The sequence below is a fragment of the Nyctereutes procyonoides genome, unplaced genomic scaffold (assembly GCF_905146905.1).
Source record: "Nyctereutes procyonoides isolate TBG_1078 unplaced genomic scaffold, NYPRO_anot_genome, whole genome shotgun sequence".
NCBI classification, from domain to species: Eukaryota; Metazoa; Chordata; class Mammalia; order Carnivora; family Canidae; genus Nyctereutes; species Nyctereutes procyonoides.
The window spans coordinates 48,582,254-48,600,879 of NW_026575044.1; the positions used below are offsets into that span (position 1 = coordinate 48,582,254).

At 38.5% G+C, this 18,626-nt stretch overlaps 1 protein-coding gene across 4 annotated transcripts in view; it reads right to left on the minus strand.

Moving 5' to 3' along the window:
• PPP4R1 (protein phosphatase 4 regulatory subunit 1) overlaps positions 1 to 18,626 on the minus strand; it is a 61,365-nt gene that overhangs the window by 11,092 nt on the left and 31,647 nt on the right. For all 4 annotated transcript variants that reach the window (XM_055324003.1, XM_055324002.1, XM_055324005.1 and 1 more), the window contains exons 10-13: positions 15,852 to 15,979; positions 8,262 to 8,785; positions 2,234 to 2,406; positions 817 to 912 (exon numbers count right to left, since the gene is read on the minus strand). In XM_055324003.1, coding sequence (XP_055179978.1) covers positions 817 to 912; positions 2,234 to 2,406; positions 8,262 to 8,785; positions 15,852 to 15,979 — 921 coding nt within the window. The remainder of the gene's footprint in view (positions 1 to 816; positions 913 to 2,233; positions 2,407 to 8,261; positions 8,786 to 15,851; positions 15,980 to 18,626) is intronic.

The window sequence follows — 18,626 nt, forward strand, 5'->3', positions numbered from 1 at the left end:
GAGGTGTGTATGGCACCACGGAAGGTAGAGCGCCTTTTTCAAGATGGAGGCCACGCTGCGCTGACACTGTGCTGCTGTGGTAGGTGGGGGTGGGGGGTTGGGGGAGTGAGCATATGGAAAGATACACATACACACACACAGAAGAAAGGTACAAACTGTCATAGTCCAAATATTTCTTAAGTGTATTTTCCCACTTTTAAAATTTCTGAAATTGGAGTAGTAAAACTTGCCACTGATGGCACTTTATAAGGTTTTGGGACTTTTTTGGTATTTTCATCTCTGAAATTGACTTGTATCTTGTAATTCTTGGCAAATTAGGCATCATGAAATAGCTAGGTATGATGGCATGATTCTGTCTTTGACAGACATAGAGGGGTGTGTGTGCATGATTCTGTACCTATAAAATGTTTATGAAGAACTCCAGGGGAGTCTGGGTAGCTCAGTCAGTTAAGCATCTGACTCTTGACTTTGGCGCAGGTCATGATCTTAGGGTCCTGAGTTCAAGTCCCGTGTCATGTCTGTGTTAGGTGTGGAGATTCTCTCTCTCCTGCTTTCTCTGCCCTAGGCTCTCCTCTCGAAAGAAAGAAGATAGAGAGATACAAGGAGTTGTGATTCATGGTTACTCTGAAGAATGTGATCACAGGTGTGAAAAGAGGAAGATTTCTGCTTGTATTTTACTCTATTTGAATTTTATCACAAGTATGATCTAGTCTTATTTTTAAAAAGCTCATTGTTAAGGAGAACCAAATTCAGTGGGAAATGGGTTTAGAAGACAATTAACAAGAGACCCACACAGTATAAAGACTTGTTACTTACTTGTACTTTAGATCGCCTCTCCTCATCAGGGCTGAAACTACTGTTGGTGCTCAAGTCTGAATCATTATGAATATAGCGAAGGGCGGAGTCCATATTCTGTTAGGAAAAAACATTTACGTGAAGAACCGTCCCTGCTGTAAGTTTCCTTCACTTAAACCATTTTACAAGGTTACTTACCTTTTAGGACTGCCCAAAGATATAAATACATATAAATTTTTCATGCTTGTAAAAGCTTATGAAAATACCTAAGACCTCATAAGAACTCCCCTGACTTGAGTTAAACTTGCTAAATAGGTTGCTAACTGTATGAAAATGAATTCCAGAATAAGCTCATTAAAAAATGTAATTTTGAAGTAATTTTGAAGTGGCTCAAATATCTAAAATCAGCTTACTTATAAATAGTATTTAGGGGGTGCTCTTGGTCAACATTGTAGAGGCCATGGGATGTCCTATGTAATTTTTCTTCTACTGTTTCTATTCCTGGCTGTTTCTAATTTCACAAATATACTTTTTTAATAGCTCCAAGAAACTCCAAACAAACAAAACACCTTCTAAAATGCAGAGATACCACAGTATTCAAATCTCCAATGACGACAGGTAGCCAGGGTTTCATTCTGAAGCACTGGTATTATGTAAGATTTCTAACTTGACTAGCTGTCACCTAACACAAAACAAAACAGAAATCCACTGAAGCTCTAAGAACCCTCTCCATCCCCAGTGTGTTTGCAGGCACTCTTTCCTGAGCTTATCACTCAAGCTGCTCTGATCTGTGACCTTTTGATTCTAGCAACCAGTGGTGCTATTCCTTCCCCTCGTTTATACAAACAAGGGATAAGAAATATCAATACCACATGATGCTGGCCAGGGGTGAGGGATGTGGTGGGAAATTAGGGAAGGATCACACAGAACAGCTCCAAGTACACAGTGAAGATGATGCTAGTAACAGTACCCACCCTCACACTCCAGAGTCCAGATAATGCCACTGGCCCCTCCGCAACATGGCCTCAAGTCCCGATCTTCTGCTCAGAATACTGTGTTGCTTGCTGCAGTGAAATGGTCCGATCAGAAACAAAGCACCTCTCCAAAAAGAAAAGGGAAGAGTTAATTATTCTTGATAAAGGGCTTTGTTTCCAGTAAGACTATTTCACTGCAGTGAGCTACGTTAACACGTTGAGGCTACTCAAATGGTCATGTAGACGAGATTGGGATTTACATTTCTAAGCACTGAACATGACACACTAATGTCACAAAGACAGGATGTGGTGACAATTACTATTACTTTATGCAAAAGAGAGAGCTGAGAAAATCAGTAACAAACAGAATGTACTAATTTGAAAGTGATTAGCTACAACTATTCCCCAACAAAAGACTTCTGATTGGAACGATTTTTCACTAAACACTTTACTGAATGCATTACCTCAACAGCATCGCTGATTAAAGGCACGGAGGCGGTGTGATTTATTTTACAGTTTGGTAGCTCATTTACACCCAGCTCATCTTGCATGTCACTTCTCTTCTCTGCGTCGCTGGCCTCCTCACGAGCATCCAGGCTGGAAGCGCGCAGCGCGGCGGACAGCACGTCCACTTGCGCTATGGGTGGAACAGGGAAACGGCATGTGAGCGGCAGAATGGGCAACGTGCTCACGAGTTTCTTTTCCGTTTGCATTACAGGTTATCAATGAAATGTACACTTTTTTGACACTGCCATCAAAAAGCTGAAAAAAAACTACTGTGGTAAATCATTAGTCCTTCAAGAGGAAAAGGAGAAAACTAATATGCTTTCGTGAGATTAAAAATGTTTATCTACTACTGTACATTATTCTGCGTTAGTATGAAAGAGAAATGCTATCTAGTTTTGGAGGTACCTCCAGTTTATTAAAAGGAGTCAATTTCAGTGTAAGTTAACTATGTTTTGGTAGTGCATGAATCGAACTGACAAGGCTTACTTACTAAGCTATTTTAGCAGAAGAGCAGTCACACAAACCCTGCCAACATAAAACAATGGTAATTACAAAGATTTTTGTTGCAGTTACATTTCAACATCTCATTTCTTATTCCAGTTTATATTATTTTCCTAATTCCTTTTGAAAATGAAATTAGTGACTTAGATACCCCCAGGTGAGCACATCTTGCTTGCAGCAAACCAAAACAACAAATTACCAAGCAGTTATTCCAAAATCTGGCAAATTTCACTGTCTACGTTTTCAGTTATAAGGCGTTCTTTCTTCTCCCAAACAAATGAGACATGCAGGAAAAAAAAAAAAGTTTTGATTCCTTATTCAAATAACAATCCACCTGGATGTTCAAAATATAAAAATTCATCAATTTTAACTTTGAAATTAATTGGCAGAAAGATCAGAAAGTGTGTCCCCACTCCACTCAAAGATTATAAGAAAGCAATCATAGGACTTTCATGAAGACAGCCTCTTACGGTGCTGCAGCATTTATGATGCTTAGGCCCAAGCACATCGGGACCCTGGCAACACAGACACAGGATGAGGTTCTATTCTATTAGGTCATCAGCTGCTAAATTAGGTAAGTAAACCGAAGGTGTTTAATCATAAAAAGTTACTCATGAAAATATGCTCATTCTTTTGAGAATTCTAGCTGCAATGTGTAATAATCCTTTTAAAATAGTTTAGGCTCCCTTCTGGAATCTTTTAAAAAAGTTTCCAAAACAAAAATAAAAATAGTACTAAAGGAGATTGCACAATACATAAAGTTTAAAATGTTTTGTCCCACATAAAATGCACAGGGTGAAAAAGAGCCCTAATTCATTTTATTTGTTTCCGGGATAGTAACTAATCAAGGCCTTTCACAGAAAAGGCCTGGAGTCATTTCTCTCTAAATGGACTACATATGTGTCCACTTTAATGTTTGTACATTCACAAGAGTTTCCATGAGTTACACTGTGATGTTACATTTCTCAAAAAGTCGATAATATAAAGATCATCCAGACAGAGCCTATTGCTGATTTCTGAGGAAACCTTATGCTTCCACTTTCCAGCCAGAGAATGGAGATTCTAATGCCTGGCTAAATGCTGAAATTTCAGCAGGATACACCACAGCAACAAACAGAAGAACACCGAACACCTGGGTCTTCATCAAAATCTGCATTTTACTTAAAAGATACACAGAAATGCCAGGAACCAGGGCTGGTTTAATGGTGGACTTATGAAGAAACAGTCCCTAGTGACTCATGCTCAGAAGTAGGGACAACCTAGAAACTGAATTTTATTCCTTCCCTGAAGAAGCTGGTACAGTTAAGCTAAAAACTTTTTAATAATCTCCAACTCTGGGATCCCTGGGTGGCGCAGCGGTTTAGCGCTTGCCTTTGGCCCAGGGTGCGATCCTGGAGACCCGGGATCGAATCCCACGTCGGGCTCCTGGTGCATGGAGCCTGCTTCTCCCTCTGCCTGTGTCTCTGCCTCTCTCTCTCCCCCTCTCTCTCTCTCTCTCTCTCTCTCTCTCTCTCTCTGTGTGTGTGTGTGACTATCATAAATAAATAAAAATTAAAAAAAAATCTTCAACTCTTCCATACAATATATACTTGTGGTTAGTCACAATTTCTTAACAATTTATTGATTTCAATCAGGGAACGATACGATTCTTCTGATCTTGGCTACCAAAATGGCCCAATTCTTCCACTGAGGCAAAAGTGGATAGAAATCTGTATTTTGTGAGCTTGGGCATTTTTTCCTTTAGTAGTCTATGAATCTAGCTATAGGAAACCAAGGTGGCATCACCTTGGTAATCCTACTTAGCTTGGTGATCCCAAATGCCAGAGATTTTAAAACTGCCCTAGACAAAGACAGAAAAACGTCACATTCCCTAGGTAAGTATTTTAGAAAAGGGGGGATCTCTTACAACTTCCCTCATTGGCATGCCATGTCGGGTATGTTTTTGTTCTAGAACTGAGAAACAGCTTTCTTTTTCCTGACAAGAGTATCTTCCTAGTCGATGGAAACACATTTTTTGACCAAAAATCCACAAAGAAAAAAACCCCACCAATGCTTTGACAAGGGTAAGAGTTAAATTAGCAAGACTGTGAAGCAAAGGTCACCTTCTAAGAAGCAGCCCCAGCCTCGTTCCGGCTTGTGACAATACCCCTAAAGGCTAACAAGGGACATGGAGGCCTGGGAAAGCTCAAACTTCACTTTTCAGCATCTGTCCTAAAACGCTTTCTCTGGGCATTGCTGCTTTACCATTTTACAGCTCAGCTGACAAGAAAAAATTACACATGTGACAGAACTACTCCAAAAAGGTGGACATTTCTTGACAATTCGTGGCTGCCCACAATGGCAGAATTAGAAATGAGAATGCATCCAAAGTTAAGGTCCAGTCCCTTCAGAACACCTGCTGATACTATGGAAAATCAAGGCACAGTTACTGATATTTAACACAAGTTAAACAGACCCTCAGATTTCAATAAAATAAAACATTCAGGAATTCTGTAGCCTAAACAGAAAATGCTCAACACTGCCCACCTCTTAATTACTGCAGAACATCTGATGCACAGGCAGTCTGTGTGCTGTCACCCTCTGTGCTCTTTGAGGCTGGGACTTTTGTCTGGTTTGTTGCTGCTATATAATTAGTGCTTAGGAAAGGATCCAGCACAACAGTAGGTGCTCACTAAGTAATGCTAAATGAATCAATGAATCAATGCATATGTTATGTCATCATTATGGACAGAAAGAAGACTGTAATTTCAATTTTTCAATTCAGCAGGCTTAAGAGCTGAATTAGAAAGAGAACCAACTAAATCGCAATATAGCATTTGTATTGAAATCTCTCACCTGCAGCCTGTACATTTGTAGTTCTATTTTAAGTGAAACAGCATTAGCTATCTTCTGAAATAGTCATATTCTCAAACCTGTATGTTTGAACAGGTCTTTTTGAAAAAGCACACTATCGCTTTTAGCTTATTTGTTAAAAAAATTTTTTTAACATAGCATATTCAAATATTTCAATTACCATTCGTTAAATGCTAAGATGTGTCAGAGATCTAGCAGGTACTGGAATGCAGTGAGAGCTCCCAGAACAGGCCTAGAAAGCCAACCTAGTGATCTTTTTTCCATAAAAGTGGAATATAAGATTCACTCAATATATGAATTACTAAAGTTTGATCAACTGGATAACCTGATAAACAATAAAACTGTTAAAGCTAAAATTTTTAAAGCTTAAAGCTGTAAAGCAAATGTTTATCAAACATTGAGTATCCTTGGCTGTAAACATCCTGAGTTTTTAGGAGTAATTCTGTGTGTCTCAATGCTTCTCATCTGAGGGGGGCAGAGAGGAAGGGATGCAGGCAAATTACTCAGGTAAGAGTCTAATGAAACTCAATTTTTGCAACCTCATCAAGCTGTCACATAACGCAGACTACTAGGTCAGGGGGTACATCAGTGACAGGAGCAACACTGAGGATGAGCAGAGAGAGCAAAGCTGTTAAGGTTTTCACAAAAAATAACCTACCACAAGAGATAAAAAATAGGATATTCTATTGGAAATATTCCATCCTCTGTTCTTTTTTTTTTTTTTAAGATTTTATTTATTTATTCTCATGAGACACAGAAGGAGAGAGAGAGAGAGGCAGAGACACAAGCAGAGGGAGAAGCAGACTCCAGGCAGGGAGCCCGACATGGGACTCAATCCTGGGTCTCCAGGATAAGGCCCTGGGCTGAAGGTGGCGCTAAACCGCTGAGCCACCTGGGCTGCCCCTGTTCTTGCCTTTGTTTCAGAATATATGAAACAGGAATGATTAAAAAAAAAAAAAAAAGCAACAAAAGAGAGTGAACTGGTGATACATGGAATAACCAGGATAAATTTCAAATACAGATGCCAAGCAACAGACACAGACTCAAAAAAGGCTTATATTACTTGATTCTTATTTATGTGGCATCTGAAAGAGGCAAAAATCACAGGGACAGAAAATGGGTCAGTGGTTGCTAGTAGCTGGGCAGGAAAGGACAGATGGACTAGAAGGTGCACAGAGGAGTGTTCTAGGGTGGTATAATGGTTCTGTATTTGGACAGTGGCTGCACACAACTGCATGCATGTCTAAGCTCATACAAGTGTCCATTCAGAATGCTAGAGTCTACTGATAGAAATTATATCCCAATAAACCTACAAGAAAAGGTTAAAAAAAATGAAACCGATCATCTGCCAGTTAAATTAAAATAACATTCAACAGTCAAGGATATGAATTTGCCTTCAATTAGTCATTTAATTTTTCTCTAAGTATAAAATTATAATAGGGCAACTTTTTTTTTTTTTAAAGATTTTATTTATTTATTCATGAGAGACACAGGCAGAGGGAGAAGCAGGTTCCCTGTAGGGAGCCCAATGTGAGACTCAATACCGGGACTCCAGGATCAGGCCCTGGGCGGAAGGCAGGTGCTAAACTGCTCAGCCACCGAGGTATCCCAAGCATAACAGGTTTTGTATATTTTGTACTGAAGCTATCATTTTATTTGCTTTAAAAATGGGCATTTCCCAACAATGAGCAAACTGATAGTTTAGAAGTTTTAGCTTCTGGAACTAACAAGGTGAAAAAAAAAAAAAGGTAAAGGGAAAAGAAAAAGAGAAGGAGAAAGAAAAAGAGAGAAAAAGAGTGGGATAGAGAAAAAGTAAGTCCATGAAGTGATGGAAAATCTGAAGACTTGTAGTTATAGGAAATTTTCCAAAACTGGTTTTTGTTTTGAATACTCTTTCAGATTTCACTGGTTACAAGAGTCATGAGGAGGGTTTTAGTCTTCTAAGGAAAAGACAACGCCAGTATTAGGTCCCAGCCCCATGGACCTTAAGCTGTATCCTAAGCCCCAGCAGATGGAACAACGGGGACTGGTTCAGGGTGGCTCATTTCTCACTGACTGATTTAGAACATATTTCCCCCCTTTGTAAGAGGCTCCTTTTTAACAAAGAACAACCTTTAAGGCTATCGTTCACAATGGAAGGACCTGAGTGATACATGTGCAACCCAATGGAAAAAAATTCAAAACTGAAGAAACAGAAATCCAAATGACTCTTATGTTTACAGCTCTTAAAACATCATGTTCCATGGGAAACAGGTATTTCTGTCTACTGTTATAAGACCACAGTCCTTTCTTAAAGAGCAACACTGTATCTGCTGCTATTTTATAAAAAAAGTTAATGAGACCCAGAGCAAAACAGCTAAGGCAGGGCTCCAGATCTGAAGTTGTGCAGCACTGTCGGATGGACTGTGAAGATGTCAGGGCCAGTGACCCATCGATCTGTATGCCAGTTAGCAACAGTGATGAGCTCATCTAAATGAGATTTCCTAAGCATCGGATTAATCGTATTTCTCAAGACACAATACATGATGACGATGGTGAAATAAGTTTTTAAAAGGCATTTTTTTCTGGGAAAAAAGTCAGTAAATAACGTTTTATAACAGCTGTAAAGAACTTGAGAGACTCTTTCCATACCTTTAACATCTGGATCATCGATGTGTGGCTCTAGATTTTCTATCATTTCTTCAAGTTCCTTCCTGGTGGCCATAGTGATATTTGAGGAACCTGGTATGGTGACTTCAGGGGTTTCCTCTGGTCTCTCTGGGCTGAGAGTGTTCCCACAGCCCTGCTCAAGCTCTACATCTAGGTCTATTTCAGGAAGAGGAGTCCTCCAGAAATGGAAGGAGTTGTACAATTCCTGATCTAAGAGAGCTGAATCTGGTGAGCTGGTGCCACCCTCTGGCCGTAATGCAGATTTGTAGTTAGCAGGCTTTTTATCATTCTCATTACTAGCTGCTTCCTGATGAGATTCTGAGGACAAAGTACAAAGTAAAGAGCTGTCCATTGGGACACTTATTTCACCTGGAGATTTCCCAGATGTTTCAGCACGATCTTCCACCATGTTTTCCAGTTTGACACTGGAATTACTAATACTGGGATCTGAAGAAACATCCTCTGGCCTGATCTGTACATCCTCTGGGACTTCTTGATCTCTGATCCTTTTATTGTTTCATTTGGGGCAGGAAAAAAATGAAAGTATAAAAATAATTACTGAAAAAAACTCAATGAAAGACACTACATACAGTATTTAGACAAGTTCAATATTAAAAATTACAGATTATTCATACAAAATGAGTAGTGTATGTACTGGTAATGCTTCTTTTTCCATCAGTTGTTCTGTGTTCAGAGATGTAAACATCTGTTAAGCATAAGTCTAGATATTAAAGCATTACATGAGTTGGAAAAGCTAACATTGCAGAGCCCCAGGATTCTTAAATACCAGGCTAATTCCAATAATAAAGAAAAATTGTAGGAAGATAAATTCCTACAATGCACTTCAAAAATGATCTGATTCTTAGGATTATGGTATTGCCACTGCTCCAATGATGTATTGCAAAGCTGAAAATTAAAACCTATTTGCTTTTATTAAAAAAGAAAAGGAAAAAACCTCTATACAGTATTAGGAAAGATCCTTATTTACTATCTCAGAATATTAACATTCAGTTTAGTGTAAATGAAGTTTTTTTTTTCCCTCTTTCATACTTTCCAGCTGCACTCCCAAATGTTTTCCCAAGATAGTTATGACTCAATTAATATGGACAGATGGTACAAAGCTCCTAAATTAAAGTCCACTAATAACCACTATCCATTATCTAAACTAAAGCACTGACAGTTAAGTTTTAATGTTTATCCTGTATATTTTGACTCCATTAAATTTAACAAACACGTATTGAGCACCTACTAGGAGCCAGGGAAGGAAGCCAGTATTGAGGATCCAGATGTGAATGAGGTGCAGGTCTGGGCAAGGAGATTACAATTAGAGGCAAACAGGAGAAACAACCATGTAAGCAAGTAACCACCAGAAAGAGTGTTAAGTACAGAAGTACATAGACTGCGCATAGCAGGCAGGATGGAGCGGAAATGAAGAGGCTCAGAGGAAATGACAGAAGCTGCGTTTAGAAGAAACCAGTAAATGTTTATGAGGCTAGGGGAAGAACATGTATTCAAGGGAGAAAAAGCATACACAAAGGCAGGAATAACACAAGACATATTATAGTACTCCGAAAATAGCCATGAGGTTTTTTTGGTGTTGTTTTGTTGTTGTTGTTTTATGGAGAAGGAAATGTTGGGTGACTAGGGTGAAAAACTTTGCCAGAACCACTGTATTCCATATCTGACACCTCTGGAATGGATCCTATGGGCTACAGGGAATAATGGAAAAATTAGGAGAATCGCATTTGTAGATGTGTGATTTTTGAGAGAGCATCCTGGAAGCGGTGTAGAAAATGGAGTGCAGGTGAGACAGGAGGCAGGAACTCTGGAATGGCAGTGAGAGCCAGAGAGGACTTGGTGAATGAAGGCAGTACGTCTGGGGCTATGAAGAAGTAAACACATTCAAATGATGACAAGACCAATAGGATCTGTTTACTTGTTGCATGCTGGAGATGGGGAAAAACAGAAATCTGGATAGACTGCCAAATTTCTGGCTAGTGTGATGGAACAGATTCTGGTAGCACCAACTAAAAATGGAAAACACAAGAACGCTGTGATGAGAAGGCTAATGAGTTCCAGTCTGGTCAGTTCCAACCTGGTCTCCAGGTTGAGTGAGGTATCTTGGTTGCCTTCTGGGTGGGGACGTCCATGGGAAACCAGTCAGACACCAGGATCAGAGCTCTATCAACTCAGAAGGACGGGTGCAGGGCACAGATGCCCACAAGGCAAGAAAGATGAATGGAAACATGACAGGCATATGGAGTAACAGAGTGAAGGCATTTTTCTTGTGATGCCTTAGAGAAAGAGGTCAGAAGAGATGTAGGAACTGCAGGCACGGGAGATGGATGAAATCACTGATAAAGCAGTGTTCTTCCAAGAAGTAAGAGAGAACGTGAGCTCAAGAACACAGGCCCACAGACTCAATGGGGCAAGACACACTTCCTTCCAAGAAACATGAGGGGGAAGTAAGAATGGGTGTAGGTAAACTTGAAAGTGAGTGTGGGAAAAAATTAAAGGTGCTCCTGTAACAATATGTACCTTTAAATATACCCAGTAAAAAGCTATTAAACAGGAGGCTTACCAGGACCATGCAAACGGAAGGTGACATTAACACCTGTGGAACATCTCAGTTAAGTAGCTACCACACAAGTTCTCATTCAATTATCAACTTCTCTCTGCTAGGCTTTATCTCACGGTCATGTTCACACTGTTTTCAAAGACATGTATTTTTTAAAATACATGATTATTATTTTTAAGATTTTATTTATTCATGAGAGACACAGAGAGAGAGAGGCAGAGACACAGGCAGAGGGAGAAGCAGGCTCCATGCAGAGGGTCTGATAACGGACAGGAAGCATGTGAGACAGTTGTGTTACACCTGCAGGAGAGCTGGACCCTGACTTCTTTCATCCTTGTCCCAGAGCAGCCCAACGTCACCATAAACCCGTGAGCCTTTCAAGGCCTTGATGATTCCACATTTATTCCTCATTCATAAGATAAGGGACTGGCTTAGACATCCTTTAGGATTCCTTCCCTCTCTGAAACAGTTTTTTTTTAAGATTTTTTTTTTTTTTAACTTTATTCACGAGAGATACAGAGAGAGAGGCAGAGACACAGGCAGAGGGAGAAGCAGGCTCCATGCAGGGAGCCCGATGTGGGACTCAATCCCAGGACTCAGGGATCACGCCTTGGGCCAAAGGCAGACAGATGCTCAATCGCTGAGCCACATAGGTGTCTCTCCAAAACAGTTCTTAAGCCTAGTGCTGTTATGCCAAATAAATGTCTTCTACACGAATTACATATTTTCCAACCACATAATCCTTATTAAAATACTTTTCTTTTGTTTAAAAAAATTTAGTGGGGTGATTGGGGAAATTTGAATAAAGTCTCCAGATTAGATGAAAGTACTGTATCTGTGTTAATTTATTAATATTTTGGTAATTGGACCATGGTTATATATTAATGCCTGCATTTTGAGAAAATACACAGTGTAATACTTTTTTTTTAAAAATTTATTTATTTATTTATTTACGATAGTCACAGAGAGAGAGAGAGAGAGGCAGAGACACAGGCAGAGGGAGAAGCAGGCTCCATGCACCGGGAGCCCGATGTGGGATTCGATCCCGGGTCTCCAGGATCGCGCCCTGGGCCAAAGGCAGGCGCCAAACCGCTGCGCCACCCAGGGATCCCCACAGTGTAATACTTAAGGTAAAGAGTATCATATCTAAAACCTCAAAGAATTCAGAAAAATAAAGCAGTAAAGCAAATATGGTAAAATGTTAACATCTAAAGAATCTGAGGGGCATATGGGATTCTTTGTGCTATTTTTGCAGTTTTTCTGATATGAAAACTAAATTTAAAAAATTATAGAAACAAGATAATTATAATTGTTTGGGGGGAGTGGGAACCAAATGGGTTTAAACTTGTAAGACTTCTGATAAAGTTTTAAAAACCCTACATTTGAAATACACAAAAAGAACCATATAAAAGGCCATTCAAGAAGGCACCTGGGTGGCTCAGTGGGTTAAGTGTCCGTCTCTTGATTTTAGCTTAAGTCCTGACCTCAGGGTTGTGAGACGGAGTCCCACATTGGGTGTGGAGCCTGCGTAAGATTCTCTCTCTCCCTTTGCCCTCCCCCCCCCCGCCCCGCTCTCAAAAAACAACAATAAAGGCCATTCAGGATGCAAAACTATTCCATGGGCCTGAAATTCCTTAATTCCTTGATTGCTATTCTCACTGTGGCATTAAGATTAAATTTTAATATTCTTAGCAAAAAAAAAAAAAAAAAAAGGAATGGCTAAGTCATTAGCCATTAGTAACATTAGTAATGTTACATTACTAGTTTGTCCAAACTTAAAACTCCTAGTGTATGATTTTAAAGAGACAAAAAAATATTTTCCCTACTATTAAATTCCGGGAAGAAGTACACTACATGAATATAGTTGCTTCAAACTGTCAAAAATATAAATTATCTGAATACTGATTTTTCCCAGAGCTGAGAGCTAGTCAATGCAAGATCGAGCTGCTAAATACCAAAATTCTGATATTAGCTGTCAGATTTCCAAATGCTATTACACAAGCAAACATTGTTTTGAAAGCTGAGGAGACCTCTGATTCTGCAAAATGAGAGAAGCCCCAATTTCCCACGAGGTGTGGGTCAATAAGGCCACCAGGGTAAGCCAGAGATTTCTCTAACAGAACCTTAATTTTCCTTTAGTGTCTGCATAGGTTTCCTATTAATACCCTCTGAGTTCTGGACTAGCAACTCAAGGCCTAGAAAAATAAGTACATGTATTTCATGGAGAAAATGACCTGTGGAATATCTGGTTCAAGAAGCACTATATCCTGAGACAAAAGCAAAGAACATACATCTTTCCAGTACTGTGAATTAACTAAAAGAAGTTTTCACATCAGTGAAATACTTCCAAATTTGTACCAGGAGCAATCAATCTTATTTTAAAAAGTTGCCATTGCGCTAAACTGACAAAAACACTGGCATAAGAGGTGTAGCTACTTAAGGCATCTGAGAGGAAATGATCTCCTTACAATTCATTCATGGTTTATTACGTGCCAACTATGTGTCAGGCCCATTGAAGGTGCTCTAATTTGCAAAAATACAGAACTAGACTGCTACAGCAGATGGACTTGCAGTTTGCTGGACAATACACACAAATACACAATTGAAAAGGTACAGATCAGAAAGCAGTGCTCTCATTCCGGCACTATTGACAGCCAAGATGCAAAAGCTCTGAATATCCGAAAAATCTCAGGAAAAGAATTTGGGGAGGTAGTGAGTCTAGAGACAGCAAACACACTGACAATTTACTTTGTCAAATAGGCATGGATGGAACAGAACAGCTTCATGAACAGAAAGCAAAGAGAACCAAAAGAACACAGTGTATTCGGAAACGATATAATAGCTGATCAACTAAGAAGAAAAGAGAATGGTTATTTTACATAATTTAAAATTGCAAATTTGAAGATTTAACTCTGCTTCTGAAAGCTGCCTTTATTAACACCTTCCAAGAAGCACTAATAGCCTGATCTAGGGTGAAGAATACAACTGGTATACAAAGTCAGAGGTTTAAAATCAAGTAAAGCTTCAGAAGAGTATTAAGTGATATTAAATGTTTCCAGAATCAGATGAAACTATATAGCAAATAAATAGTAGTGGAAACAGGCTGTCAAAAACTTGTTTACTTTGTAAGATATTGGTTTGAGAGATCTGAATTCTAAGAAAACTGAAGAGGACCTTGAGAACAGGAACCAAGTTCTTGATTTCTAGCTACAGGAGCTGGTTCATAGTAGGTGCTCAATTAATTTCTGCATAATCAACCAACCAATCTTAAATAACAAAACAAGTTTTAAGATAGAACAAAAACTAGTACAGTATTTAAGAGGGGGTAAACAAACTAATGGTTCTGAGATTAATAGTACCTAGGACTATTTTTTTTGAAGTTAGGAAATAAAACTACACAAAAGCTTTCACAGTATTTAACATAACTCCCTCCTTGGCCAGAAATGATCTCTTCTCTCTCCTATACCATTAACAGGAGTCAATAAAGTCTAACAATATGGTGAAAACCCAACGCTACAAAGAGTACTGACTTGACATTAAGACATACTTCATTACAATGGAAGAGGAATTAAGGTTTGCAAGTAAAGGTAACTACCTTTAAATACCTCTTCCAACAACGTCCTACGCTAGCAGTCAGTACAACTATGGCCACGACGGCCACACCAGCTATTTTTGTCAATAAAGTTTTACTGGAACGCAGCCAGGCCATCTGCTTATGTATGATCTGTAGCTGCTTTCATGCTGCAAAGGTAGAGCTGAGCAGTCACGGCAGAGCCTGAAAGTCTTTATTAGCTGGCCTTTTACAGAAAGCCTGCCGACCCCTGACCTATACAATTCTCTGTAAATTCCTATTTTCACTTACTAGGCTCTCTCCAGATTTAGGTAGTGAACAAGGTATGCTGACTTTAAAAATGAAAGACAGGTAACATTTCCCCCCATCATCATTTTTGTCAAACTCCTTGCAGCAGCTGTTTTTCAAAAGAACTGACCAAACTTGCTTGCAAGGAAGACAGTTTAGAGTGATTTTCTTCCTTTACAAAAAACAGTACCTCAGGTTTGTTTGGCTATTCAGCAGGACAGTAGGAGAACGGGCAAAAAGGTAAAACAAGGCAGCAGAGAAGAAAGGAAGAACTGCCAAATCAAAACACCAAGAAAGCAAATATCACAGTATCAAGACCTACAGAAGAAAATGTCCATTAGCATCATGACAAGGGAGGGACAAGACACCATGGTAACTCAAGCATTATAGTAGGGCCTGTTTCAAAAACATGTTTCTAAATTATTTCAAGCGTACACCTGTAAAAGTGCATATTTCCCATGCACTAAGATAGGCTTGGTTTTTTTTTTCCCCCTGAATATAGAGTATAATAAATTTTAAAAACTTAAACTCAAAATTTTTTAATGTTAAAAAAAACCTTAAAAAACAGAGTTGCCTTTTTTATCTTAATAAGTAGTTGCCCTGGTACTAGAGTTGATATTCTAGTTAGTAAGTACATTAATTTGGTGCTAATCATTACAATACTTTCCCCTCAATTGTCAGATTATAATCATTCTGCAGAGTTCAAGGTCCACAATTAAATTGACTGACTGAAAGGAAAAACAACAGTAAGAAATGGACTAGATACTAAAACATTCCTAAATTAGGTTTTACCCCTTAAAACACTAAACCCTTTACACTGTATAACCATTACTTCATCTAGTCTAAATGTCAATAGATGGTTTACTAGGTAACTGATTTATTAAAAAATTATCACCATATCCATCATTTTACACTCTTCTCTATGGACAGATCAAGCTCAGTGTACTACATGCATCTTCATTTTCTCACATAACATGAAACATTTAACTTAACAAATGTATTTAAAATATAGCTCTTTAAAGATATTTACTGATTTTTAGAATCAAGAGAAATAGCAAACTCTCTGAAGATAGAAAAAATGAAAAATATGTCCACAAACAATAAAGCTGGAAAATAAAGCTTAAAGAAATCATACCTATTTTTGTCTTCTACTGATGTATCTTCTGAGCTTTTGCTTTCTTCTTTAAAATACTGGCCTGAGCTAGACGGATTAGCAAAAGTAGATATGAAAGGTCCCAGGGATTGAAAAGCTGCTTGGCGAACCTGGAAAGAATAAGAGAGTGGTAATAAAATATAAAAATAAGGGATCATTAACAGTCTACTTTCCATATACCAAAGTATGGTTAAGAGAGTAATAAGGTATTTTCGAAAAAACCTTCCCAGATTCAGAACCATAAATCATTCTGCTAGGATTTAAGCTTCTTTATAAATTTTTTTACTTTTGATTTCTTAAAATCTGAATATTTAAACCACAAAAATATGAATATGAAACCCCATAAAGCATATGTATAGAAAAAAGGAAATCCCATAGTGTTCTCAAGGAAAACAGAATGAAGAAAACCAAGATTGCCAAACAGAAAATGTAGAGCAATAAAGTCGACAAAATGTGATAAATCCATTTCATGTTTTCTGGTAGGAAAGACTGTAATTTGCTTACTACAAGGAAACAAGGTAAGTGTGCCAGAACTATAGATGCACTTATCAGAAATAGAATATTGACTTAAAATATGTTTCACAAAAATCTGGATGTACATACTACTGTTACCCATGAATGTCTCAAGTAGAAGAGCTGAAAAAGATGTCACAGAACTTTATTTCATACCGCATTCCTATATTATTTTTGTAATCAAGATTACAAAAAAAAAATTGGGGGAGGGTAGTTTTACAAAAGGAAGCAGAATGACGACACAATCTGCAAGAGGCAACTATGATGGGAGAAATTGCAAACCAATGTCTCTAAGAACCTGCCCTTTAGGGGCACCTGGGTGGCTCAGTGGGTGAGTGTCTGCCTTCAGCTCAGGCCATGATCCCGGGGTCCTGGGATCGAATCTTGCATCAGGCTCCCCACAGGGAGCCTGCTTCTCCCTCTGCCTATGTCTTTGCCTCCCTCTGCGTCTCTCATGAATTAAAAAAAAAAAAAAAAAAAAAAGATCCTACCCTTCTCCGTGATTTAAAATGAAGATTATATGACGTGTAAATTTTGTAAAGACAAATACAGGTGAAGCATGCCTATTATTAATATTTACCTTCTAAGGAAGCAGATACAAAATGGTTCAATTGGTTTTTAAAAAGGCTAGAATTATACAAATAGCAAAAAGAAGTGTATGTGTGAACTTACAGACTTTCTCCTTTATAGTCAATAAATGCTATTGCCATACAAACATAAAAGGTTAACTTTTAAATTTATATGCATGAGTTTACTCTACTCTGGATACTGTTAAAATTCTGAGCTTATCTCAAACAGGCATAGGATTTACATATACCTCAAATAACAGATTTAAGGAGTCCTTTATCTTAATATAAACATAATCCCAAATTAACAGGAAATACTGTATATCACTAAACCAAGACAATGATAAAGTTTCAAAATGAAAACATTGAATTAGCTTCATAATCTAACAATCTTGTATATTTTAAACAACATTAAAATCATGCTAAAGCTTAACAGTCTTTCCCTCTATGTAGAAGAGTCTGTTTGGAAAATGAACACGATAAGGTCCTGAGATCTATTTCAGGCATGACAGCATAAGGAGTGCCACTGACCCATTGTCCAGTGAAACGGTTGAAAATGGAAAGAAAAACTCCCAAACCCCACCAATGAAAACACCTGGAAATAGTTCTAAGGGCAAATAACAAAAGAGGGAATAAACATTCAATTAAAAAACATTCAATTGAAAAACCTGAGCGTCTGTGGTATTTGAATCAGGGAGGCAGAACCTCTACTCCAAAACACTGTAGCCAACAACACTGGGCTTCCTCTCTTCTAGCTTCCAGCCAGAGGGCTTTCCATGTGTTTCTCATCCTGCCCCCAGCAACCTGTTGCTTAGTGCAGTGGGGAAGTGGGGAGTACTCACTTATTCTGCATAACGACCACTGGTAGAATAAAGGCTCTACTTTGGATGTGGCTCAGCACACCGGGCCCTAAGAATACTCAGAATACAGTCCTGCCCCAGCTTGTAAAGCCAGGATAGATGGGCCAGAAGAACCTGGGGCTGCTGTCCCTCCTACACCCACCAAAATGTGGTCATTCCATGAGGGGATATAGGCATCTAAGCATGCCCAAAACTGTGCCTCCTGGGATGGGAGGGAGTGAGAATTCATTGACAAATAAGGAAGTAACAGTAACAAGTGTCAGAAAGGGATACCAGTACCCAAATTTGCTGTATTATCTAAAATGACCAGTTTAAAAAACAAAACAAAAACTGTAAGGCATGCAAATGAAAAAAGTATGATCCATATACTGGGGAAAAAATTAGGGAACAGAAATTATGTGTGAGAACACTAAGATGTTGGACTTAGAAACTTTAAAGTGACCATTATAAATTGTTCGTGGAACAAAAGGAAAGCAGAGTAAAGAAGTAAAAGAAGGTGTGAGGACAGTGTCATATAAACAAAGGTTAATGAAGAGACCAGTTGGAAATTCTGGAGTTGCAAAGTACAATAATTGAAATAAAAAACTCACCACATAAACTTATGTAGATCTGAACTGGCAGAAAAAAAGAATTAGTGAACTCAAAGTATATTAATACAGATCAGGCAAAGAACAGAGAAAAAAAGAAAATGAGGAAAAACGAACAGAATCTCAGAAAATGTGGGACTCCACATTTTGGTGCACCAACATATGTGTAACAGGAATACTAGAAAGAAAGAGAGAAAAGACATAGTTTTTGAATAAACAATGGCTACAAAT